At 44.1% G+C, this 27,271-nt stretch overlaps 2 protein-coding genes across 3 annotated transcripts in view; one reads left to right on the plus strand and one right to left on the minus strand.

Annotated features, from left to right (window-relative positions):
* LOC311011511 (phosphofurin acidic cluster sorting protein 1-like) overlaps positions 1–610 on the plus strand; it is a 27,888-nt gene extending 27,278 nt beyond the window's left edge. The window contains exon 24 of the mRNA XM_084006509.1: positions 1–610. This exon is cut by the window's left edge and continues 125 nt beyond it. The gene's annotated coding sequence lies outside the window, so the exon portion shown is untranslated.
* Positions 611–3,242: 2,632 nt separating this feature from the next.
* Positions 3,243–26,353, minus strand: LOC311011507 (calmodulin-regulated spectrin-associated protein 3-like). 2 transcript variants are annotated; one of them, XM_084006483.1, is made up of 19 exons: positions 26,162–26,353; positions 20,939–21,216; positions 19,920–20,060; positions 18,527–18,616; positions 18,384–18,419; positions 16,869–16,916; positions 14,166–14,304; positions 12,413–12,552; positions 11,692–11,785; positions 11,543–11,594; positions 10,979–11,043; positions 10,863–10,893; positions 8,287–10,699; positions 8,072–8,193; positions 7,694–7,980; positions 7,502–7,601; positions 7,198–7,310; positions 5,437–5,555; positions 3,243–4,557 (listed from the first exon to the last, which is right to left on the minus strand). In XM_084006483.1, exons 1-19 carry the CDS (start codon positions 26,295–26,297, stop codon positions 4,219–4,221), a joined length of 4,743 nt encoding a protein of 1,580 aa, XP_083862609.1. In that variant the 5' UTR covers positions 26,298–26,353; the 3' UTR covers positions 3,243–4,218. The 2 variants fall into 2 exon arrangements, with proteins under 2 accessions (XP_083862609.1, XP_083862610.1); XM_084006484.1 differs by lacking the exon at positions 16,869–16,916.
* Between the last annotated feature and the right edge of the window lie 918 nt (positions 26,354–27,271).

Here is a 27,271-nt window from a genome sequence, read left to right on the forward strand (position 1 = left end):
TTCACTTCTAGCAGAGGAGCAGACGCCTTGTTTGCCTTTCACACTCACATCCTGGTGGAATGGAAATCTGTGTACCTGTTACTGTTCTACTTTTATTTGACAGTAGAGACAGAGACTAGAAAGCCGGCTCCAGTTAATTATTAATGATCCGTCTGAACTCTGTGGTTATTTATTACATCCTGTAAATACTGTGTTTGTCTGATGATAATAATATTATATGGTGTTTGAATTCAATCCAAGTTCACTTCACATTTTAACATTAATTGTTGGTGTGGAAGGTAAACTCAGTCAAACTGCCATTTTCACAGAGTTTATCAAGTTGACATGAAGGGGCAGAACGTTTCGTACTCTCAGAGGGAAATGCAGCATGGCACTAAAGACTACAATACCCATGATCCTCATCTGCTGTTACTATGGAGATGATTCCATGAAGTGCTGTCAAACGATGCAGCAGCTGCAGAGTTGATCCAGAATCCAAAAAGTTAAAAACTCTCCAAAGTTGAGTCTTCTGATCATTTAGTGTTGCGTGTTGAGAGTTTTCTTGTGTTTATTAACTGACTGTAGAGCTTCAACCCTTTAAAAGGCAGTTTTGTACAATATGTGAAAAACTAGATGTGAAACAATAAATGATGTCTCATCACTGTCTCTCCAACTTTTTTTCTCTGGATTGTATCTCAAGGTGTCGTAAATAGTTTTCACTGCTAATGATGGAGATTGACACATGCAAATACAAGTTGCTCTGCAGTTTTTATGCTTTTGAGTTGCTCAAACAAACAAACAATCAAACAAAACAAAGACCAGAGCTGGACTCCATTGTGAAGTATAGTTTCTTATTAATCTCTCAAAGAAATCGTTTGACATTTTGAGATAAGACCGTTCTTATTTTGGTTTTTAAGCCTCAGTAATGTGAAACTATTCCCTGTTCCCCAGCAATTATAATAACAAGAACACTAGTTACATTCTGGGCATCAACCAGAAGGTGTAATGGTGATAGTGATGATGATAATAATGATAGTGATGACGGTGGTGATGATGGAGCAGCGACTAAGTCAAGGCAGCTGTAAATAATTTGGATACATTTCTTCAATAGAGCGGTGTGGATCACAGATCTGATGCAGACATGGAGAAGACCGTGCGTCTTTCTTTTCACCAGTAAGCAGCTTTTAATGGAAAGTTACAAGAAACACATGATATGCAAAAAGGGAAATATAGCCAATGGCTGCACGGTGGTGTAGTGGGTAGCACTCTCGCCTCATAGCGAGAGGATCCCGGGTTCGATTCCCAGGTCGGCCCAGGTTCCTTCTGTGTGGAGTTTGCATGTTCTCCCCGTGTGAGCGTGGGTTCTCTCCGGGTTCTCCAGCTTCCTCCCACAGTCCAAAGACATGCAGGATGGGGATAGGTTGATTGATGACTCTAAATTGCCCGTAGGTGTGAATGTGAGCGTGAATGGTTTGTCTCAACCAGAGTTGTCTGTCACATGTTGGCCCTGTGATAGGTTACCTGTCCAGGTGTACCCTGCCTTCGCCCAAAGACAGCTGCCCCCCCGCGACCCTGAATACAGGATAAGCGCTAGACAATGGATGGATGGATGGAAATATAGCCGCTGGTGTAAAGCAGAGAGAGAAGGCCGGGCAGATGATAGCAGACAGACTGAATGAGTAAGGAGTAAAAAAGCAAACAAAGCACTCCCTACTGAAACCTCATAATTATAAATGAAGGAGTTACTTGTCATTTTACAAATGAACAGCTGGACACTTTGTCTTAAAAATGAGCAGTGAAATGTAATGTTCCTCAGGGAATTTACCATGAAGATTATTACACGTATCCACAATGCAAATCTCTCTTTATATCATCTACAATTAATGTCAATACAGAACAAATATGACTGGCCGTGCTGCAGTTTGAGGGTCATTGTCTCCCAGCAATACGCCAGAGAATTCACCTGAAAGTGCTAAATGTTATCATCACAGGTCTATAAGCAGTAAAATGCAACACACACTCATCAGGGAACTCTGTGTGAAACTCCCAGGAGCCTCTCTGCCTCGACATTACTAATACTGCTGTGGGCATAACTGATCATCTTAAACAATAAGATGAAGATGAAAACAATGATCTCATCCTTCAGTGCGACAGGAAACAGGAAGAAGTGTCAATACATGGAGAGGAAGGGAATAAAGAATGAAAGAGAGAAACATGTTGATCAGTGAGTTTAATCCAGTTTGTTATTCCATACATGAACGCTGCTCTTAAATACACCGTCTACCACGTGTCGGGATGGGGTTTGATTTCAACGAATGTGAATCTACCTATCGTCTCTTCCTGTTTGTTTGTTGGGGGGGTTTACTCCTCACTGGGGGGCTGCAGCTACAGTACAAATGGAAATAATATGAATTCTACTTTATCATTCAGCAAATGTCCCCAATATCATTCAAAGAAATGCTTCGTTTGGATGGATGGTAGGCAACGAGCCCTTTGTGAGGGGAAACTGAAGCTTTTACGCTCTGACTCCATTGAAAAAACACACATTTTACCACAGAATACAGGAGTAGCTGGTCGACTGCTGCCTCCATCAGTTACTTTGGTGTTTTAAAATGGAAAATGATGGCCTACTCAAAAATATGAGTAAAATCATCACGATTAAAAAAAAACATCCAAAATTCTTACCTTCTCCCTTTTACTTTATTGTCATCGATAGTGGTTATTTGTATAAAACATGCATTACAATTATGAGGGAATTGTATGCTGATTTAAGTTAAGTTGATTCATTTTTTAAGTTAAACAGCTCATAATTCCATCTCGAATATCTGTGAAATCTCTGTTATTTAGCCAGCGGTAGACCAGCAACGCCTGTGTTCTGATCGGTAAAATCTCCGTTTTTGTCAATGCAGTCTGGTGTCTTTGAAGAGAGCATAGATAACAAATAACAGAGCTAACAGCTAACGTTAATGGAGCTTGCATTGACTAAGGTTATGATGTTTTCAAGCTCAGATAAATACAAATATTATATATTATTATATTATATAATATATTATATTGGGCAAAGATACATGATTAACAACCATTCTAGAAGACAATAACAAATGAAAACATTTAGAATTTCTTCACTTTTTTGTTTTTAATAGGCCTACATTTATAGACCCAACAGGCATTTTACCTCTCTGCTGGACGACTGCTGCACTGATGATGTGTGACAAACCCTTTAAAACACCAAAGTCACACAATAACACAGAATAACTAACTGATCAACAACTTCTGTGTTGCCTGAGGTAAAATGAGTGTTTTTGTGAATGGAGTATCTTTGAATGAAGTGAAGAGAACAGCTTCAGTTCCTTGTCAGGAGAGAGCTGAGTGACACCAAGGTAACCTTTTAAAATATGAGGAATTCTTCATCCCATATAAAGCTGGTAATGATCGTTTGAGGCAGCAGTACATTACTGGAGATAACACACATGACTACCCATTCCTAACTGAGAGCGCAACAATGCAGGTACTTCAATACAAAATGTAACACACGCCACCCACAACACACTATTAGTTCAGTGAGTTTAATTGGCATCTCATAAGCATCAACATGTTTCATCAAAGTGTTCACTGTGGTGTGATTTTGAACCAACACATGTCTCCGTGTCTGAAAACCACATGTACACAGCATTTTGAAAAACCAACGTGGTCTGCTTACTGACATCGGCGGTGGAACTGAACTCGACAGTCGTACAAAATAAAAGTCCTGCCGTCACTCTGACACCAGAAGGCATTTTCTCTGTCGTTTGGCTTACATGTATAAAACTGGTGGAGCAGAGAGGGAACAGACAGTAATCGTGAGTCTTATTAAAGTCAGTGTTGTTCAATAAACAACTCCATCATTCTTCTTTTGCACTTCAAACAATGAAAGTGTAAGTAATGAGACTTTGAGTACCTCTTCCTTGTTCACTCACTTATTATTTTACAAAACGTGTCTCTGAACACTCTGGATGTGAGTGCATCTGGTTTCCTGTTGAGGAAAAGAACGTTGTGCTGTTGACCTTTTCATGCACTTTGAGGGGAGTAGAAATGATTTTTGAATATGTTCTATGTCTAGAGAATCCAAGGGGGGAGGTAAGGTGTATGAATGCACACACATGGTTAAAGGCTAATCTGTGTCTCATACTGACTAGTTTTCACTATAATGACGGTGATTACAGTGTTGTCTTCATCTGTCACTGCCATGTGTTTGCATCCTCACTTGGAAACGACTGCCTTCTTAGTGACGCTTGCCCTCCTGCTTCCTCCTCCTCCTCCTGCTGCTGCTGCGCCTCCTCCGTACCAAAGATGGCCGGGGATGGTGAAGGCATCCACGCTCATGCCCATGGTTTTGGAGGGGATGGCGCTGAACTGCTTCCTGTCTGAACTGTATTTGTAGATGGACTCCACCTGGGTGGAGCCGATTGTCCGCGGGCCCACGCCAGCCAATCGCACGAGCTCCTGAGAGTCGCCGTTCGTGGTGTAAACGCCCCTGAACTGGCAGCTGGAATCACGGAAGAGGATGAGGAAGTGGTTGGCGGGACTCTTCTCCATCTCCTGAGGTCAGAAGGAACAGAAACAGAACGTTGTGTCAGGTGACTGTACTTCACGATGAACAGGGATGAACCATCGAGAGTCTGTTTGATTGGTCCATTCTGGGCTACTGTAGAAACGGCTCATTCTGAGCTAAAGAATACACAACCATTCTTACTTTCAGGTGATTATACACAAAAAAAAACATACTTATTAATATTATATCCCATTTCTGCCTGCTAAATGTTGCACACTTTTTCTATTATGCTACAATGTACATATAATCCACTACGATTCAAAGGGAAATATATGTTTGCTCTGCTACACTTCTGTAAAAATCATACTTACTTTCACATTTAATAAGCCGTACGTTTATAAAATGCATTGTTTAAGATTAAACCAGTTGTTCCCAATACTTAAGTGAGTCACCTGCAGTGGTGGAATGTAAATACGTATTTACTCGATTACTGTAATGAAGCTCAATTTAAGGTTTAATGTTTATGCTGCTTTATACTTCCACGTATATACAATATCATTTAGAAATCTATTATTATAGGTAAAGTTAGTTGGCATATGAACTTACCAGCTGCAACGTTACACTGTTTTTGTTCGATTTATTTCAGACAGTTTTTCTTTGTCTTAACATTCTCTAAAGTGATGGGAAATCACAACTCTATTACATCTCTAGATGGTAGTACTTTAATGCCGAAAATGTCTTATAATATCTTATCTTCCTGGAAAACAACATTATAGAAATACTGACGTTTCAGCTCGACTTAATCTCCCCCCATCTCCGCATGGAAGTGACTATGTGAGGTTACAATGAACAACCAGACTGAAATGACACTTGTCACTACACTGACGACGTAGTAATGTCGCTTGTAGTTAAAATGAATCATCTACCTCAACGATCTTGTTTTTCTGAGTCTCGTTGACCTTCCCAGCCAGGCAGCAGCGAGACAGAGCGTTGTGGATGATGAACTTGTTGGACTTGAAGCTTGGTTCTTTGAAGAGTTTTGGACCTGCAAATACAAACACAGCTAATGTTAATGTGAACATGTCTGTGGGACCACGACTGTTTCAGAGCAACAGGTGTTCCAGCTTAGCCAGTGACCGTGTTAACTGGTGACATTCAGCCGGTGGCACCTGTGGGTGCTCGTTATGTAAATGGTTGGCAAAGATAATGAACACAGATTTATTTAAAGATGATTGAAGGACATATGTTCTGTTGGTGTATATAACACTCATTAATAGCACTGTTATGAAAATTTTGGATGTTTGTAATTTATAATCAGAATCTTAGTCAGGTCAGACGTTGATCCGCACCTCCTCTTTTCCAGGGGCGGGGTTAGGGGATGGCTACTTGGGCTCAAGCCCCGGATGTTTTTGCCAAAGCCCCGAATGTTTACAGTAGGGGGGTGGGGAGCTCAACGCGGTTTATGTCAGTCTCCCTCCCCTGACCGCACCGGAGTCTGGTGTAGCCTTCCTGCAGTACCGGAGTCCAACAGAGAGGCAGCAGCAGCGGGAAAGAAACCTGCGTTCATAGCCTGCCCTGCCGAGAAGAAGTGTGTCCTCTGTCTCTGTCCTGTGTTGATTCCGCCCGCGGGTTCAAATCGACATGTCAGATGGACGTAGCTACATGATGGACAGAAGAACGTTTTTCTCAGCGGTGGCGCAACGACCAACAATTAACGACCAACGTCGGAACAGATGTTTTAGGTCTGTGAATGTTAACATTAATACTCGGTGTGTGAGAAGTTATTGACTGACAAAGTAGTATCTTTAAAGTGCGCAGGTGGCCGAATGGTTAGAGCGCATGCCATGAATACCCGTATACGCAACCGACCCTGGTTCAAATCCAGACTGGTGGTCTTTTGCTGCATGTCACACCCCCTCTCTCTGCTGTGTTTCCTATCTGTCCACTGCTAATAAAAGGCATCTATGCCAGAAAAAAATCTTTAAAAAAAAAGATTTAAAAATAGAGTTTTTGCTAGATGGTTTTCATTACCGTCGGTTGTAATAACAGTTAGCATACGCAGAATATAAGCCAGAACTTTGCGCATACATCTTTCGTCCCTCTGGGCTAAGCCTCGGATCTCCCATAATCCTAGATCCGCCCCTGCTCTTTTCAATTGTTATTCTATGACCAAAATGATTGCCTGTTTGTGCGTAGGTAGGTGATATGAGCATGAGTGCCACATGACATGAGATAATTTCAGAGGACATTATGACATCTGTGTTCTGTACATCTTGTCTTTGTAAGATAGGACATGAACCGTCTTTTGTCTACGGTATGATTCCTCCTCCTTAAAAGGGAGATTCCTGCTAGACTCAGGGTCGTTCCTGCTGACTCTGAACCTTTGCATCAGAAGGCAGGGGCAAACATTATTTTCCTCTGCAGACGAAAATACTTTGTGGAATAAACCTCGGACAAAAAGCTGATCCTGGTCGTTGAGCTTTATTGGGCAGATTCATTTTCCACAACAGCACACAGATCTGGAAAGTCCATTTGTTAAGGTTGGATTCACCATCTTTGCAGGTTAATGTTCTTGCAAAGCTTGACAACATGTCATCCTTCTGTTATCACTAACGTTATCACTAACTGTAACAGGGTCTATAGGTACTAAAGGAAATGGAGTAGTGTGCTGCATGCTAGTATTGTACCTGTGTATTCTGGGGCAGGCGAGGTCCCATTACAATCAGTCTCCCAGTCTTTATCCCCGTTCTGGTTGGCCAGTTTGCTGGGTGTCACACACCCTGAAGGCGAATCAGGACGGCTGTGAAGAACAGTGATCAGTGAACAAACATCACCCCAGATCTGTATTAGGACTAGCAACCTGTAGCATCTAGCATGGTGTTGTGATAATGTTACTGCATAAGCATGAGGATCGCCTTTATTTACCTCAAATAACCTCGGTATTTCGCTGTGGTTAAAAAAAGAATACGAATCACATTTCCAGCAGCGTACCTGTGGGTTTTTTTAGTGGGGATACGGCATCTGTTTCCTGGCTCATCTGTTGCCGCCAGGTTGAGGGAGGAGTTAGAGTAGACTTTGGTCAACTTGGAGCCTGGAGGAACGTACATATTAAGACATGAAAACAGTTTTTAAATCATCTGAAACACTCTTCCTTTGTTCACATCATCTCTCTGTGGACGTTACCAGTAGTTCCCTTTGCTGGACTCAGCGACAGCTGCGTTTCATCCCGGGTCATGCTCCGAGGACGGGAGCGGGTTTTCTTCGCGGAACTTCGTCCTTGATGAGCTGATTTCTGCCGAAGCACTTTGTCCAAGTCCTCCATGATCTTGAGTTGATGCCGTCGTGAATACTCCACTCGCGTGAAATTTCCCCGTCGGCCTGGTGTAGCAGGAGGTGTGGGGGAAGGGGAGGTCGTGCCTGCAGGAGGTGTATTGCAGGGAGATGCCGCCTGTTTGTCTGAGGATGCGAGTCTGAAGCCAAGAGGAATTAGGTTGCAAGGGTTTATCTCAGCATGGAATTGTGAGTTGAACAATTTATAAAGCACTTTGTGGTGTTTGCTACCTGTTTTCCCTTTCTTGTTCATTCCACTGTCTCCTCTTCTTCAGCTCCTCAGTTCTCTTCTGCTGCTTTTCCAACAGTAAAGCTCTACGCTGGGCCATCTCCTCCTGACTACGTAGATCCTCCTACACACAAGAACATAAACCCAACTGTCATGATTGAATCAACGGCATGCAAAGCAAACTTCCCTTCTGTTTTCTTTCACAAGCAGCACTCACCTGAAAGAAAAATCCAATTCCTCCTTTTTCTCCTTCGTTAAGCTCTCCACTTGGCTCCAAAGTTTCAGTCTGTCTTATCTGTTCTCCCCCAGAATCAGTTTGTTGTTCTAGCAAATGATCGGCTCCTGTGACCAGATCCAGCTGCTCTATGGGGTCTAGTGGTTCTGCAGCGAGTCCTCTTGCAGGTTCCACTGCAGGTTCTGTCTGGTCGCTCATCGAATCAGAGGAAAACTCCTGCCCTTCATCAGTTGGTACATCACTGCCCCCCTCTGGCCCTCCGAGAGATGACAACGAGACCTCGATCAGCTTCCTCGCACCTCCAACTCTCTCGCCTTCCCCTCCTGTGCTAAACGCAGTGGACAGAGATAAAGTCTCGCTCTCAAACGAGCACTCGGAAGGAGCGCCAGAGCTGCTTCCACCAGCCACCCTCAGACGATCTTGTCCAGGCTGTGGTAAGACCAGCAGCCCTCCTGCAGCCTCCATGTCCTCCAGCTCTAGCTCCAAGCTGAACTGAGTTGGTGTCTCACTCGAGGCTGTATCCGAGGTGTTCTCATCAGGCTGTGGCTGCTGGGGAGGCTGAGGAGCCTCGTGAGGAGTTCGAGGCCCACCGATCCGGAAGGAAGAGGTGGTCTGAACTTGACACTTGCTGGGGGACACGCGCCGCAAGTGGGGGAGGGTGTCCACATTATGGGTTGGTGCCAAGGCGCGGTTGAGCGGGGGGAACTTGAGTTCGGAGGGTCGTGGGTGAGGCGGATGTTGGGCACGTGGGTGGTGCTTGGGGCTGCGGGGCGCGGAGGAGGAGTGGATCTTTGTGCGAGGAGCTGGACAGGAGGAGGAGATGACAGTTTTCGGGGAGGTCAAAGCAGAATGAAGTTGAGAACGGCGTGACGGGGAGGAGGCAGCGGGCCCACTGGGACCAGGAATCACCCAGGCTTTGCTGGTACTCCTCGTAGACGTCTTTGTTGGGGTTCTTGGTGGCGTCTTTGTTGGGGTGTGCGGCGGTGTTTTAGTGCTACTCCTGGGTGTTGATTTTGGAGTGGTTTTGGGTGTGTTTATGGGTCTTTGGTTGCTCATTAGCTGCTGTTGCTGTTCTGTAAGTTTCTGCATGTCCTTTTGTAGTGATTGCAGAGCGTCACTCAGTTTCTGGACCACTTCATTGTACTCCACGAAGACCGCTTCACCTCCTTTCTCTTTCTCTGCACCTTTCTTACTTTCAATAGCGAAAGTGACCTGCTTCTCTAAGCGAGGCGGATTGGAAACAGAGGGCTTCTCTCCATCCTTCTTTTCCTTCTCCTCCCTCTCCTCCTCCTGTTTCAATTGCTCCTCCATGCAAGTGAGGCGTTCCTCCAGGGTGAGCTTATCCTCCTCTGCTCCTCCCCCTCCTCCTTGCTCTCTTTTCAGTTGAAGGAAAGCGTTTTTTCCAAGCCTCTGTCTGTGCTTGGCAAAGATCGCTTCAATGCGTCTTTTTTGGGCTTCAATGCTTTTGCGTTTTTCCTCCAGACGAGCCCCCAACTCCCAGGCCTCAGAGCCTGGTTCAGGGCCTCTGGGCCCTGGGCTTCCCTGGCAGCCAGGTGCCCCCGCTGGAGTGGAGGGGGTATGTGGAGTTCCAGGGGTCGTTGGGGTCGGAACAGCTGCCGACTCCTCCCCAGGAGCAGCAGAATGTCTTCTTCTGCTGTCTCGTCGCTCAGCAAAGCTCGTCATGCGTGGACTGTTGCTGGTGCTGTCGTTTCCCTGGCGACTGGGTCGAATGTTACCAGGGGCGTTTCTAGGGGCATCATCCGAAGCTTCAGAGGAGTCAACGCTGCCATCTCGTAAAACAGAGTCGTCATCACGTGACATATCGGAGGTGCGTCCTGATCTCTCCCTCCTCTCCCCCCTTCCCTGCCGGTCCGTGTCACCCACTTCTCCCCCAACAGGTCGGTAGAGGACTCCAGAGCGACCGGGAGCAGAGCTGCTCAGCTGGGAGTTATCCTTCTCAGGGGAGTGTAGGAAGAAACCAGCAGGGGCTCCTTCGGGACGCAACCTAGGCTCTGGCCTTCCTCCCAACCCTACTCTTCCACCTTTCTCCGCTATCCTTGCGTTCCTCCGCTCTTTGCTTCCTGGCGTATGAACCACCTGTAGCGCCTCCTCGATGGTGGGCAGCTCTCCCAGGGGCGTGGTGTGAGCGTAAGGGCCCCAGGGAGAACGCTGGGACGGAGCAGAAGCGCTGACCAGGTGGCTGAGGTCCTCTGAAGGGCCGTACGGGACACAAGGCATCCCTGCCGATGTCAGCGTTGAAGTCATTGCAGGGATGCCAGTGGTGAGGCCAGTGCTGGCAGAGTGAAAGACAGAATCTATTGGGTTTCCCATGACAACGTCAACATCACTGTCCAGCCCAAATGGGATGCTGAAAGTCACTGCGGACAGAGGACGACTGCAGAGAGGTGGATGACAATGGAAGTACGGACAATGGATGAGTTGTGCCAACAAGAACGGTAAAGCAGAGACCATGGAATCAAAAGAAAGAAGATTTAAAAAAATTAAGATAAAAAATACAACACAACATTTAATATAGAAATCACACAACACTAGTGTACCTGATTGGTTTCTTCGTCCAACTTTTGTTTTCTGGAAAGACAAAAGACAAAAAGACCGAATAAAGAAAACCTTTGGTGAAATCAAACATTAAACAGCATTTCTTTGTGTTTCTTACCGGGCGACACTGGAGAGCAGATGGGCACAAACGGTTGTTTGAAGATGAAGGAAGGAGAACTAAAACTGAAAAATAGAGTGAAATGCTGTATTAGCTGATCACTCTTATCAAAGTAAATGAAAAATGTTTTATAGTATTTATATGAGTTTTGATGTATGTGCATTGGCATATGTGTAGGAGTCTTATGGATATTTCTGTTTTGTGTGTGGGGAATTATATACTATACACACACACACACACACACACACACACACACACTTATTTTTTATTATTCAACACTATTTTGTTCCATTTTTCTTTTTATCAAGATGTTGTGTTATTGGGGATGGGAGGGTGTTTGTTGGTGTTTTTCTGTTCATTGAAAATGTGCAACAAAAAAAGACAATAAATATAATGTGAAAAAAGTGACATTTCACAATAGTGTGCATGTGTTACAGCTTTGATTAAAGGGGCCTTAATGCCCCTAAGACTGAATGAGCTTTTCACTAGATGTCACTATTGGTTTGGACAGATTCCACTCAGACTGAGCAGCTCTGTGTTGTGGTGTTAGTGGGATGTTAGTACCTGTTGCTGTTCCCGTTCATAGGACTTGTACAATCTAATAAGCCTGAGACATCTGAAAGACATAAAAACACTCAGTTTCAGAGGCTGATCGTCAGTGTGACACTCCTTGTTATGGACACGTCGTCATGAACAAAGTGGAAATCACAGACCTGTGAGGTCAACGGGTTGGATCGGCTGGACAAAGTCAGGCTTCTTAACCTCAAACCAGTCCAGCAGCTCAGCTATGAAGCTCATGATGTTCAGCTGAGGAAGAGAGCACATGAACGTATGTGGAGAGAATACAAAAGGGCACAATAGACTTAAGGTCTCAGTGAGTGTCGGTAAAGATTTAAAAAAAACATGGCTGGAAACATCACAAACTGGCATGGGATGGGCACGGCCTAGGCTGGGAGGGATCTAGCCAGCCAGTGTACCCATTAGAGCTGCACTATATTGGAACTGACATTGCAGTATTTTTTTCTGCAACATATATTGGAATACAGCAATGTTCACCCTAAATTTTGCACATCTTAAAGTAAAATGTGTCAATTCTAGGAGTCTAGATCGGTAACAATTGTAGTATTCTAGTAAAAAATGTATTAATGAACTCATTGTGGTGGGCCAACCTAAACTGGAGGGAGCACTCTACAGGATATGAATTGGCCCCGTCTCATGGCAGGTTGTGAAATAGTTGCAAAACTTGCATACTATATGTTTTGTGCACAAGGACATGATGTGTCCTTTTCCCTGTGTCTCTCCACTAAAACAAAGTTAATGTAAAGATAACTTGATTTGATTAGTTAATTTCCATGTTATACATTCTCTGCCTGTTTCACAAACCGCTGTGGGACTGTTGGTTAAGTACAACATGAATGTGAAAGGTATGCCTACATGCAGGACCGGTGGAGTGTAGAGCAGGTCCTCCACAGCCAGGGGGCAGCAGCTCTGTAAACTGCTCTCACAAAAGTCTTTGATCATCTGCAGGTTGTAGAGACTGTCGGCCACTGACATGGTGTCCTTCAGACACACATCTGGAGGAGCACAGAAACAACACGTTAACATGGACGCACGTGTTCAGATCATTTATAATGTATTTAAATGTTTAAATGGCTTCGACAAATAATACATACAGCAGCAACATATACATATGGAGCATGCATACTGCTTTCCAAAATATCATGTATTCTTCTGTTAAGGGTCAGTTGTTGTACTTTTAAGAAAAGCTCAGCGAAACACTCTCCCAGTGAAAACCACAGCTGTAGGGAGTGGACCAATAAGGGACGAGCTAAACAGTTTTTTATCCCGTTTGAAGTACCATGAATTATGTTTTGTCAATCTATGATATAAGTATATATTATATTATATTATATTATATTATTATATTATTATATTATTATATAATTAATAAATAAGTCAAGGAACTCCCAGTTTGTCAAAGTATCATTTTGTATCATTCAGTGAACTGCATGTCTCATGTTGCACAATGTACGTTACCGACGTTAGCTAGCTAACTTTGCTATGTTTTATGTAGAAATCTCCTGTTGTTGTACTGAAGTCAACGGTGAGACACAAATCATGTCATCCTGTTTGAATAATGTCATAAATAACACATATGATGTTTATTTTAGTGCTGTCAATAGATTAAAAAAAATTAACTAATTAATCGCACAATTTGCCGTAATTAATCGTAATGAATCACAATTAGTCGCTTTGTTTCTTCTTAAGAATAAAGTATGTTATAATGGATATTTAAATGTAAAAAGATGGAATTTATGTAGAATCAACACAAAGGAAGTATTTAAATTCAAATACTATTGTTAAATAGCAGCTTTTTTAACTTTAAGCACAGATTCTCTCATGTGAACTACAGATTTCCAAAGAAACCATCAAGGCCATCAATATTAACTGTCAGCTTGAAAAAGGCATATTTCTTATATGTACTAACAGAACATTTCAAAAAGGTCCACAACAGAACATGCAAATATGGAAAAAAGAACAAGGAAATATTCTGCTGTGAAGTCAGAATGATAAATCCTTTTCACTCCATAGACCAACAAGTCAGCTTAGTCCTCCTTTACATTCAGCCCGTTACTGAGACAGACCAGTCTGTTTACATTGTCAGAGGATAAAGCAGCACACGCTACATCTAGTGTTTCTCAGCAGACAAATTACCGGGATAATTTAAAAAAACTCCTCGGCGATCGCGAATGTGAATGATTGTAGGTTTGTCGTTGTATCATTGAGTTTGTAAGCAAGATAAATAATAAAATAGAATAACCGAGATGTGTTGTTAGCGTGAGTAACGTTACATCCTGATACTGAACAAGCTTCAGAGAGAGACGTCACTTAGCACAGTTTTGGGTGCGTCGTAGTTGTAATTTCGTATTTTCACAGTCTTGTACGTCAAGATTTATACGACAAAAGGAGGAATTCTTGACTTGCACAATTATCTTTAAATTGACAAACATTATATGTGTAATTGATGCCATGATTCAAAAGGGATCAAATGATTTGTCTCTTGCCGTTTACGTACATACTCTTTCTTTAAAATGACAGGGCCGTCATGTTAGCCCTTACGTGTCTCAAAGGATACATCAGCTCAGCTAAATATTTGATGTGTGTGTGTGTGTGTGTGTGTGTGTACCCTCTAGAGGCAGCAGGCTGGGGCAGTAGTAGTGCAACGCAGCAGCTATAGCACAGCCATTAGACAGATCTTTGACCGCAGAAACCAGAGGAAACGTGGGAGTCAGCTTCGACTGCACTTTGTCCTTCCTATAACGAATCTAAGGAAGAAAAGAGAAGGAAGGAGGAGGATGAGGAGAGAGAGGAGAGGAAAACAGGAAGAGTTGGAAAAAGACAAGTAGGAAACGAAACAGCAAATGGACAAGTGGGGGGAAGACAGGAACAATCGTATGAAAATAAAGTTTGCATTGTGTTTAAGAGACTGACAACAGAAATGAGCAACCAGCCAGGATTGTCCTGCTTTCAGACAATAAATAAAACCAGCAACTTGGACTATGAAGACAGCCAAACTCCAGGGAAATTGCACAGAAGAAAAACTCACAGAAACAAAGCCAAGACCAGAAGAAAGTAAAGAAAATACCAAAAGATAAATAAATGAACAGAAAACTATGGGGAGATACATGTTGGTGATTAAGTCCTCCATTGTCCATGCAGCAGAAACCTGAGCCTTCAACTCTGATCACAGAAGATAATCAGATAAGAAAAAGTCATCGCAGTGAAAAGCTCTCTTTGAATGTGCACAAGAGATACAACACGGCAAAAAAGATGAACGCTGAATGCTGTTACTCAGTCTTGTTTGAGGAGAAAGACGAGCAGCAGCCGGTCTTCCTCCAGAACACGGCTTTGTAATCAGCATGGAGACACGCTGGTAATGGCTAATGCAATCTACCTTGGGGTTGGAAGAGTGATTATTCTGCAGTCAGCCAGTCAGTCAGTCAGTCAGTCAGCCAGTCAGTCAGCTAGTCAGTCAGTAAATCAGTCATTCATTCATTCATTCATTCATTCAGTCAGTCAGTCAGTCAGTCAGTCAGTCAGCCAGTCTGTCAGTCAGTCAGCCAGTCTGTCAGTCAGTCAGTCAGTCAATCAGCCAGTCTGTCAGTCAGTCAGTCAGCCAGTCTGTCAGTCTGCAGTCAGTCAGCCAGTCTGTCAGTCAGCTAGTCAGCCAGTCAGTCAGCTAGTCAGTCAGTCAGTCAGTCGGTCTGCAGTCAGTCAGTCATTCATTCAGTCAGTCTGTCAGTCAGTCAGTCAATCAGCCAGTCTGTCAGTCTGCAGTCAGTCAGCCAGTCTGTCAGTCAGCTAGTCAGCCAGTCAGTCAGCTAGTCAGTCAGTCAGCCAGTCTGTCAGTCTGCAGTCAGTCAGTCAGTCGGTCTGCAGTCAGTCAGTCATTCATTCAGTCAGTCTGTCAGTCAGTCAGTCAATCAGCCAGTCTGCAGTCAGTCAGCCAGTCAGTCAGTCAGTCAGTCTGCAGTCAGTCAGCCAGTCTGTCAGTCAGTCAGTCTGTCAGTCTGTCAGCCAGTCAGCCAGTCAGTCAGTCAGTCAGTCAGTCTGCAGTCAGCCAGTCTGTCAGTCAGTCAGTCAGTCAGTCAGTCAGTCAGTCAGTCAGTCAGTCAGTCTGCAGTCAGTCAGCCAGTCTGTCAGTCAGTCAGTCAGCCTGTCAGTCAGTCAGCCAGTCAGCCAGTCAGTCAGCCAGTCTGTCAGTCTGCAGTCAGTCAGTCAGCCAGTCAGCCAGTCAGTCAGTCAGTCAGCCAGTCAGTCAGTCAGTCTGCAGTCAGCCAGTCTGTCAGTCAGTCATTCATTCAGTCTGTCAGTCTGTCAGTCAGTCAGTCAGTCAGTCAGTCAGTCAGCCAGTCTGTCAGTCTGCAGTCAGTCAGCCAGTCTGTCAGTCAGCTAGTCAGCCAGTCAGTCAGCTAGTCAGTCAGTCAGTCGGTCTGCAGTCAGTCAGTCATTCATTCAGTCAGTCTGTCAGTCAGTCAGTCAATCAGCCAGTCTGCAGTCAGTCAGCCAGTCAGTCAGTCTGCAGTCAGTCAGCCAGTCTGTCAGTCAGTCAGTCAGTCTGTCAGTCTGTCAGCCAGTCAGCCAGTCAGTCAGTCAGCCAGCCAGTCAGTCAGTCAGTCAGTCAGTCTGCAGTCAGCCAGTCTGTCAGTCAGTCATTCATTCAGTCAGTCAGTCAGTCAGTCAGTCAGTCTGCAGTCAGTCAGCCAGTCTGTCAGTCAGTCAGCCAGTCAGCCAGTCAGTCAGCCAGTCAGTCAGCCAGTCAGTCTGTCAGTCAGTCAGCCAGTCAGCCAGTCAGTCAGCCAGTCAGCCAGTCTGTCAGTCTGCAGTCAGTCAGTCAGTCAGCCAGTCAGTCAGTCTGCAGTCAGTCAGTCAGCCAGTCTGTCAGTCAGTCAGTCAGTCATTCATTCATTCAGTCTGTCAGTCAGCCAGTCAGCCAGTCAGCCAGTCAGTCTGTCAGTCAGCCAGTCTGTCAGTCTGCAGTCAGTCAGTCAGCCAGTCAGTCAGTCAGTCTGCAGTCAGTCAGTCAATCAGCAAGTCTGTCAGTCTGCAGTCAGTCAGCGAGTCAGTCAGTCAGTCTGCAGTCAGTCAGCCAGTCTGTCAGTCTGCAGTCAGCCAGTCTGTCAGTCAGTCATTCATTCATTCATTCAGTCAGTCTGCAGTCAGTCAGTCAGTCAGTCTGCAGCCAGCCAGCCAGTCAGTCAGTCAGCCAGTCAGTCAGCTAGTCAGTCAGTCAGCATGTGACGGTGTGGTGAGTGACTGTGAGTCAGGCGGAGTGCGTTGCTACGGAGACGTGGGTGATGAGGGTGGGAAGAGAGGCGTTATACGTTACCACTGGTGGTTTATTCCCAGACTCCTTCAAACAAAAAGCGATAGCATGCTGGATGGGGGGGGGGGGGGGGGGGGGGCAGAGAGGGAAACAAGACATAACACATAAATGACAACGGGGTCGGTCATCACGTGAACCGCCACGCCACATAGTCACATGACACCGCTCCGGGAGGAGGAGTGACGGGGAGAAACATCTCCTCCTCCTTCACCGGCTCTGGATATCTGGCAGTTTGAGATGAAACTGACGACTGAATGTTACAAGGTCATGAATGTGTTTTCTAATAAGAATCCGTTACAGGCTGTTTCTATGTTGTTCAGCAGGGATTAACCATCTGAGACCCACAGGGGGCGACATACGTCTTCATAAAGCTCAGCCTTTAGAGTGAGGCTACCACTGGCCATGTGAATAACAGTGGCACTATGGGACACACCAGCCTTTAGCAGAAAGCAGGCATGTCTATAACAGGGAGAGTGGGCATTGTAGTGAGAACATGTTTTGAAACAACATTACAACCACAAACTAGAGGCTGAGGACATTCTGAGGACGGATGGCTTCCCTAGTAGAGCGACAATAACGGGGTTTGTGAACGGTTTCCAGAAGAAGTGCTCGCCATCGAATCACAGAGAAAACTCCAAAAACAAAATCACAGCCTTGTTCCTCAAGGTCTTGGTTTGAGATTCGTTCTTGAGTGGTACAATTTTTTTTTTCAATTATCTAGCACCCAATCTGTGTAAGAAATGGTATCAAAAGATGCTACAACAACGTATGAGATATAAATAGAATCATAGACTGTAGATAACACGTGGACGCAGTCATCGTGATGTCACCCATTGGTTGTGGGCTGTGGAGGAGCGACGGGGGGATCTAACGAACACAAGCAGCAGAGCGACACCCTGAGCAGGAACCTTACTGGCTCTGGATCCATCTGGATTCTGGTGTGAAGCTGTTCAAGGTAAGCTTTACAGCTAAGTGTTAAGGTGATCTAAGTAGCTAATTACATTTGTAGGGATGGTAGTGTGGTAGCGACCTGTCAATCAGTAGGTAGCCCCGCCCCTAAACCATCCCCTGCTTTCTGGTCTGGTGGACTCTAAATGGACCATAATGTACTAAATGAACATCATGCTGGATTGAAGAAGACTTGAAACTAGAGATTGAGACATAAACTCATGTTTACAATGAGTTGCCCCCTGATGGTCAGCAGAGAGAATGACAGTTTAAAGCACTTCCACATCGACTTCACTTTTCAGAACCAGAGGTTGCCGCATGAATCGAACATGGGGATGCTCATCATATACTTCAATCATAATGTTCTCAGAGCTTTTACACATTCACCATTTATATTTAATCATGAATGAATGATTGTTTATTCTGACTAGAACAACTCGACACACACTGCTGAGCGGCATCTCAACAGAATATTCAGGTCTACTGTTGACCTGCTGTCTCCCCCCAAAGACAAAGGACGGACTCAGGGAGGAAGATGGAGAAGAAAAAGAAGAAGAAGAGTACACTTACAGGGACTAGTTTCCAGTACCAACGGTTGGATTGACACTGCCAGTGAGCAAGGCATACCAGAGAAAACAGAGGAGCAGAGCAAGGTCCAGGTTAGAAGCTTCAGCGACACAGGCGCCCATCAAACATCATGCATGTGTTCTTACCGTGTCCTGAGCCGGCTGCAGGTCTGAACACGTCTGGGACTTGGTGGGCTCCTCTTCTTCTTCTGTGGTTTCTCTCAACTTCTGGTTCAACTACAAAACGTTGAAAACGAGAAGTTCCCTGTTATTCAAACTAAACCTGAAATGTTGTCCACGAGAGACAATAAGCAAAATATAACATATGAATATGAATAATTAAGGCACTCTGCTTTATTAAGACAAAACACGTCACCATGAAACTTACCTGGTTGATTCCTGACATTTATCTTTTTAACGTTTTTAAAGAGGGAGTTTGGATATCTCTTTGTATCTCTCCATTAATCAGAAAATACTGTCGGCAGATATTAATACAATTGTTTCTATGTTTTTATGAATAAAATGTTGTGACTGAGGCTATGAATGATAAATGAACAAATGCCTCTATAGAAACCTTCAGTATATAGAGAGGAATGAAAGTGGATGTAAGAGCTGCTGAAGTGGAGATTTGTGAGAAAACGGCCTTTAGAGATATGGATTGTAAAATTAATAGGGCAAAACGGAGATCACCATGAAACTTCCCCAGATGATTACTGACATTAAGTTTTCTGAAATGTTACATTTAATATGCAAATAAGGCATTATCAAATGGTAACGTTTAGTTTAGGAGAAATCTACAGACACAAATAGACAAAGTACTAAAATAAATGTTTTCTTTCCACTAGTCTGAAAGAAGACAAGTTGTTTAAGATCGCCTTTAACTATCAAAACAAACGAAGCAAACTTAATTGAGATGACAAGCTATGAAGACCAAACACAAGGTTTTCTTTGAGTCAAATAATGACAAACGAGTAAATAGGAAATGGTACAACATGTCCAGCTCCACGCGTGTTGCACCAGTTAAATTCATGCAGAAGATAAAAACTGACCAGTACACACTATTTAAATTATGATGGAATTATGAATTCAATTATAATATTAAAAGGCGAGTATGACAAGTAAGTAAAGGGCCACTAGGGAAGTGGAAAAAATGAATTCATTTTGTTGCCATTTTTCTTGCTGCAGCTCTTCATTATTCTTTTTCTCAGTCCAATTGTTCACATATTTAATAAAGATGAATGAAAAAAGCTTTTCAAAAAGCTCACAGGACAATCAGACACCTGTACTGTCTGTAAAGTGTCATGAGCTCTATCCGGTTTTACTGAGGATCTCTCTCGAAACCAGAAACACAAAGGGTTGTAACGTCTGCTGGTCAGATGTGAATCCATCTCTGGGTTCACCAACAACACGGCCATCTTTAAGTTGCATCCTGGGTTTTGGCCTAAACAACCCACGCTGCAGCAGGGTGATGTTGTGAGTCTAAATGATGATAAACCACATTTGAAACAGTGACCTCCGTAAACAAAGAGGATGGTCTCACCCTGTTGACCCAGAACAGCAGAGCGTTCTCCCACGGAGCCCCGGCCCCCATCTGCTCCGCCTCCACCGCCATCTTCACCCTGCCCACCGCCTCATTAGCCACCAGCGCCATCAGAGCATCAATCAGGGCCAGGTGGGCCTTCTGCACCAATCACAAGAGGGACGTAACCATGTGACTTGAATGCATGATGACAGATTTCATCATATTTGTGAAGCCCTTCTACTTATTCCACATACTCTGTTTGCTGATGATGGTATGTTCTACTTGTCAGATTTACATATTACATTTCACACAAGCTAATAAAGCTAAATATATTTCCTTCTTCCTCTTAATTACACCGTCCCTACTTCTCTTCATCCTCTCATTTATTCCCACTTTACTTCCTGTCCTCACTGCTAGTCCTCTTTTACTTGACCTGACAGAAAAGCATTAAACATTACTTATAAGTGCCATTAAAGCCTCAATTAAATAAATATAGAAATATGCCTATGAAATGAAATAAATAAATGACTCAATTAATATATAAATATCTAATGCTTTTTTAGATTAAAGTCGTTGATTTACGATTTTCAGATTTTCCTCATGAATGTATTTTTTTATATACCTACATTTGCACTAATCTGTCGTACAGAGGACTTTTAGTTCATAATGTGACATTTATTTATTTAAGAGGACTTAAGTTTCATCATTTATTTCACAGCTCTTTTATTTCCATCTCTTATATTCCCATAAATGAGTTATCTCACAGTCCCCTGCAATAAATAAATATTTATCCATCCATCCATCGTCTACCGCTGATCCTATATAGCAGGCAGGTACATCCTGGACAGGTCTCCAGTCTATCATGTATATTTATAGTTACATTTATTTATATATTTATTGCCTGGTTTATTTATTTAAGGATTTATTTTACAGGCATATTTATTTAATATTGGCTTAAATGCCATCACTTAGTTAGTTATTATATTTTCCTAATAAAGGGAAATGGAATGGGTCCAGGTGAACATGAACACACCCACCGTCTTGATGGGGACGAAGCTGAGGTCGTCCTCGGTGACGTCTGCATCGTGGACCTTTGGAGTGAAACCTTTCTTCATGAGGAGCTGCAGCAGGGCTGTGTTGTCAGCTGGGGGCCCCTGCGCCGCTGGCAGGGAGACCCCCTGTGACTGTGCCAGCAGGGCCTGGGTTCTGCAGTAGATCTCCGGGGACAGAAGCAGCTTGGACACGGCCGGCTTCAGGTGCTCCTGAGCATACTGGTCCTTGTAAAGTGGCTCCCGCAGCTCCACAGGAACATTTTCTGCCAGAGAAACAGGAGAACAATGTATAGCCTGACGATAGCAGATTTATGGACGGCATGTTGGTCTTTCTGTCGCTTGGTTGGTTCACCATTTTTAGACATTCAAGAGGATGAATCCTACAGACCTTTCCTTTTGCACCACCAGCAGGTTGATGTTTGGGGATATTAGTGGAACCATGGCAACTTTTAGATGGATTGCAATCACATAAGACAGGCAGTCATGGTGCCCTGAGGATTAGCCCCAATGACTCTGGTGATCCTCTGACTTTTCATGTGGCTTCACCATCAGGTCAAAAAAACCCTGGCTCCACCTGGCTACGTCGGCTCTATGACGCCTGCCAAACTAAAGACATTCCCATCAGCTTCAGTGCTAATTAGCAGATGTACGTATGGTGAGCGTGGTAAAGATTCTTCTCCCACAAAACATGTTCCTCAACTGCACTGTCAATTACGGTGGCAGTTTTAACCAACTTGAAAGAAGTACAAAACAAAACAAGCCACAAAATGACATTGGTAGGTTGAGGCAACAACACTGCTTGGTTAGGGTTAAAAAAAAGCAGCATGGCTTGGCTTTAAATGATGTTACCATCATGGATTTCTTTGGAACCAGTGAACAGAGGTGACCATATGTACTGCTACCCTGTACATTTGCCCACTGTGGAGGAGCGATGGGTGGATCTGACGAACACAAGCAGCAGAGCAGCAACCTTACTGGATCTGGAACCATCTGGATTCTGGTGTGAAGCTGCTAACAAAGTTAGATTCATAATTCAAGGTCTTTACAGTCTGTCTCTACATGTCAGCCCTGTGATACACTGTGAACCCTGCCTTCACCCAATGACAGCTGGGATCGACTCCAGCCCCCCACGACCCTGAATACAGGATAAACGGTAGACGGTGGATGGATACAATTGCCCCCTGATGGCCGGGAGAAAGAATGCAGGTTAAAGGCACTTCAGCATTGGCTTCACCCTCAGAACCAGAGGTTTGCACCTTATGTAGCTTGAAGCCCGTCTGTGCAGTTCTGTGCATTCATAACTATTTCACTGGCTGGAGAAAGTCTAATCAATCATCAAGATAAAGATAAAGAAGAAGAGAGTGGATGTCGTCCATCTCCTGCGGAATGTTCTCTGAGCTGCATTTGGGCAGAAACACAACTTATAAGATGTTCCCTGCAGATACAAGAGGTGGGAATCGCCGAGTCAGCTCCCTGCAGTGTTCTAATCTAATGCAGAGGATTGCTTCTTCAATGTGTCTTTCTACGAAAGCAGCCTCACTATTGTATCTGTTCTGGAGGAGAAAGAAGAAGTTCATAACTGCTGGATAAAAGTCAGTGTCAGTGTCTGACGGCAGGAGAATATAACGTCATCATCTGCATGAACAGCTCAGCTCTCCAGACAAGAGTGCGTGCAGCACGAATGGGTCATTTCATACACACTGTGGACACATGAACACACCGTCCTCTGACGGGCTGACCCACATTTCATCCCTGGAAGGAATTACAAGTAGTGAGGACCATCCTGAGGAGTGGACTCCTTAAAATGTCTGCAGTCAGTCCTCATTGCCTCAAAGACCTCTACTGCTTTACTCCTTCATCTTTCCTACGATTCTCTTCTCTCTGTTATATAACGTAACTCCTTCTTCCCATGCAGAAGAGACATTGCTAAATAAGCACAATGGACTTGAATAGAAAACCTATCTGTGTCACTGCTGCAGTGGGGTTAAAGCGCCCGCCTTTCACACTCTGCAGCGCTGGGAGGAAATCCTGGACTGCCGTCACCATGGGAATGGTGGACATGGAAAGCAGCCTTTCTGTCCTGATCACAGCCGAGGAGATGAGGCCGGACTGCAGAGTAGGAAGCAGCTAACCCATTTAGCATAATACTGATTCAATCAGGGCACAAACAGACACAAGCCTGAGCAGCTAAAACCTTGTTGGGTTTTACGAGCAAACCACCAAGTTATTGACAAGATAATATGACACGCCGGCCTCATTCTCCAAAACCTCCATCAGTTTCTTCCTAAATGTAGAATTGTTGGTGCCTGTTGTGTAATAACGATGAATCATACTGTCCTTATTAATTAAATGTACAATCAGCAGGTAACAAAAGGCCATGTGACCACACAGAAACTGAAACGCCCAAAGTAAAGTCTAAAGGGTGAACGCAGGACTGCAAGTGTCAAAAGAAACTTAGTTGTGAAGTGGAGGCTCTCCTGCAGTAAGTGAATGCCACATGTCATGTGTAGCTGCAGGACTAAAATAACATGCTATACTCTTGAAGGGTTGAAGTGTTGGTGTGATGTTTTTTTTGGTGTGATGTCACTATTTACTGAATTGTATTGACTGTTTATTGTACTGTGTAGACTTCAAATACACTATAATACAATGCAACACTGTTTATGAAGTGCATCTTACTGTAGTTGTCGTTATAATGAGGCTGTAGCCTAAAACAATGTTTACAGATATAGTACGGTCAGTAATGCTAGTAGGCTACTAGGATGCAGCTCGACTTGGTTTCAGTGACTTTCTTAAAATTTGAAAAGGCCTGAGAATAAACCTAGGCCTACATTGTCGACAATAGAAATATTAAATCATGATTTTCTTTCACACCCCCCCCCCCCCCAAAATAAAAACTCTAGGTAGACTACTCAATAATAAGCAAATGATTTAAACAGCTTTTGTATCCGAGTGATTCTGTCTCGAGCTTTGTGATCCATATAAGCAGTTGATCACTTGAAGATGTCAGGAAAACAAGCATATAATAATCAAGACAGACGGGTAACCAGTCTATCACAGGGCTGACATGTAGAGACAGACAGGTAACCAGTCTATCACAGGGCTGACATGTAGAGACAGACAGGTAACCAGTCTATCACAGGGCTGACATGTAGAGACAGACAGGTAACCAGTCTATCACAGGGCCGACATGTAGAGACAGACAGGTAACCAGTCTATCACAGGGCCGACATGTAGAGACAGACAGGTAACCAGTCTATCACAGGGCTGACATGTAGAGACAGACAGGTAACCAGTCTATCACAGGGCTGACATGTAGAGACAGACAGGTAACCAGTCTATCACAGGGCTGACATGTAGAGACAGACAGGTAACCAGTCTATCACAGGGCTGACATGTAGAGACAGACAGGTAACCAGTCTATCACAGGGCTGACATGTAGAGACAGACAGGTAACCAGTCTATCACAGGGCTGACATGTAGAGACAGACAGGTAACCAGTCTATCACAGGGCTGACATGTAGAGACAGACAGGTAACCAGTCTATCACAGGGCTGACATGTAGAGACAGACAGGTAACCAGTCTATCACAGGACTGACATGTAGAGACAGACAGGTAACCAGTCTATCACAGGGAGACATGTAGAGACAGACAGGTAACCAGTCTATCACAGGGAGACATGTAGAGACAGACAGGTCCATCCTGCATGTCTTTGGACTGTGGGAGGAAGCCGGAGGGAACCCACTCTGACAGGAGAACATGCAAACGCCACACAGAAGGGAAACAGGAATCGAACCCGGGACCCGCTCGCTGTGAGGCAACCGTTCTATCCACTACACCACCTGGAAGGAGCTTTGTCCAGTTAGCTTTTCACTTTGCTGTATTTGTGTTTTTCAGGGATTCAGCCGTCATCTTGTTTTTTGTTTGTCCTCATAAGGTTTAATAAATGTAAAAACCAAGTTATATTTCTCAAAAAGTCACAACAAAGAAACCTGAAGTGTGTCAGGTGGAAGAAATCTCTTTTATGGGGACTGTTTTCTTCAGAGCGTCCATTGAAATGCTGAGAGGCCAGACAGACAACAAAGATCCTCCCTACTGAGAGGTTTTCACACCGACTGGTGGACCACACACACACCAAGTCTCGTCATCAAGAGAAACTTCCCTATTGCAGCATTAGCCTCGGGATTGACATCAGCGCGTGGAGCCTGATTCATTCAGAATAACAATAATACTAATACATCAATAATAAATGGTTCCCCGTTTCCTGTATGTGACATGTTGCATGTGGAATGTGAGAGATGCTCAGTTTTGGAGCGTTGGTTACCTGCTGTTTAAAGCCCTCTCATACTGTATATTCATCCAGGTTAGAATTTATATCCAGTAGAACCCTACGGTTGTTCTCCATGTCACACTGGGTTCCATTAGCAGGAGCTCCATTAGCACCATGAGTGCATGTTTGGCCTCTCTTAATGTACATCACACTAGTGTCAACATGCAAATCAGAGACATACACACACTTATTCTCAAATGCTTGAATTGGATGCATTTCCAGCAGAGTGACGTCACCACGTACAGGACTGAAACTACAAGCCACAGAAATGATGCGTTGCCTGAATCTCCTTCCAGCATGTCTCAGAGGGACATCCAGTTGTTCTTGCATGCTGAGTTCGTGTCTCCATTGTCTTAGAAAACCTATGTCATAGTGCCACGCACGCGCTATGGCACAGTGGCGTGCGTGCGTAACACTGACACAAATATGACGCAGTCCTGATCGACCCATTTCCACGCGTCTCTTGCTGAACATCTGCATGCAGAAATGATTATGAATAGACATCGAGGCCGTGAACCTCCACGAGCCCAGATCGAGTCCGGATCAAACCCGGCATCCAGTCCGGATCCTCTGACAAAAGGCTTTGTTGCACTGCAGCGATGACAGCCTCCACTACCGTCATGCATCACGGTGGAGATCCCTCCTGAATCATATTGTGTTAATAATTGGCTGCAGAGCCCCATGTTCACTAATATGTCAGCCCGTAGCGGGACGCCGCAGCCCGGGAGGGAGGCTGCATGGATGGATGGATGGATGGATGGATGGATGGTGGCCTGGAGGATGCTAGAGCTCCCAGCTGATTAAGTCTGAGCTCCATATACAGCCAGCGGATCGATTATGAAGCGCCCCACCCAAGTGATGAAAAGACGGAGTGTACCTGCAGAGCCGTACGACTTCGACAGCAGCCACCGGACGCTGGCGCAGGTCTTCGCCCGGTGGAAGTCGTACTGGTCCAGCGGCTTGATCTCCGGCACCGAGAAGGTCTTCTTCATCGCGCTGGGAGAGTCCACCATGGCCGCGCTGCGCCGCACGGAGGACACGGAGGCAGCAGGAGCAGCGCCGCGCCGAGGAGGAGAGGAGGAGAAGGGGAGGAGGGGAGGGGGTTAAGGGGAGGTGGGGGGAGAACCATGTGATGCAGACACAAACCGAAACATTACAACGATAACATGACGTTAAATACAGAGGCTGGAAATAGAAATGTGTGGCTTAATATTACATTATATATATATATATATATATATATATATATATATATATATATATATATATATATATATATATATATATATATATATTGAATAAAAATAGAAAGCAGGATTTCCTCCCGGCACCACGCCCCCGTGAACGTCTCACCCGGTAATGACGTCACAGAAAAGGGTCCAGTGAAAGCAGTAACAGGCTTTATTAGACAGCACCATCCAGTTCTCCTGCCATGTCAGCAAATATGGAAATAATAAACCATGCCTGAAATAAAGAAATGTGCAATTCCGCCTTTTCTGTCCCCAGGACATTTCATATATATATATATATATACCGGTATATATATATATATATATATATATATATATATATATATATATATATATATATATATATATATATATATATATATGTAACATGTCCCAGCTCTCTCTAACACTACACTTTACCAGGAAATATACCTATACATTACAAAACCTTATTTTCCTTTTTGCATTGATTGTGTGTAACTCCATATCACATCTATGCTTTAAATATTCTTTTCATAATACATCAATATTATTCGGATTAAAATACACAGCCTATTAGCTGTGTCCCCCAGGTTCCCACTCAGGTCACTTTGGTCACATGTGTCCTTGTGTTATTAGCATGGATGATGTGTGTATATTCCATATATATATATGATTAATTCTAGGCTAAAAACTCAGTCCTCTTAATTTAATTCCTCATAGAATGAGTTTGGGACTGATTTCAGTAACGGGAGTGAGTGGAGGGTTTATGATTTATA

Source organism: Eutrigla gurnardus, assembly GCF_963514095.1.
Source record: "Eutrigla gurnardus genome assembly, chromosome: 3".
Classification (NCBI taxonomy): domain Eukaryota; kingdom Metazoa; phylum Chordata; class Actinopteri; order Perciformes; family Triglidae; genus Eutrigla; species Eutrigla gurnardus.

Coding starts and splice junctions, on each gene's coding strand:
- LOC311011507 (XM_084006483.1), bottom strand. CDS start 26,297: ATGGTGGACTCTCCCAGCGCGATGAAGAAGACCTTCTCGGTGCCGGAG. Junction 11,786..12,412: donor ACACTCCACCGGTCCTGCAT/GTAGGCATACCT, acceptor TCTCTTCCTCAG/CTGAACATCATGAGCTTCAT. Junction 11,595..11,691: donor CCAACCCGTTGACCTCACAG/GTCTGTGATTTC, acceptor TATGTCTTTCAG/ATGTCTCAGGCTTATTAGAT.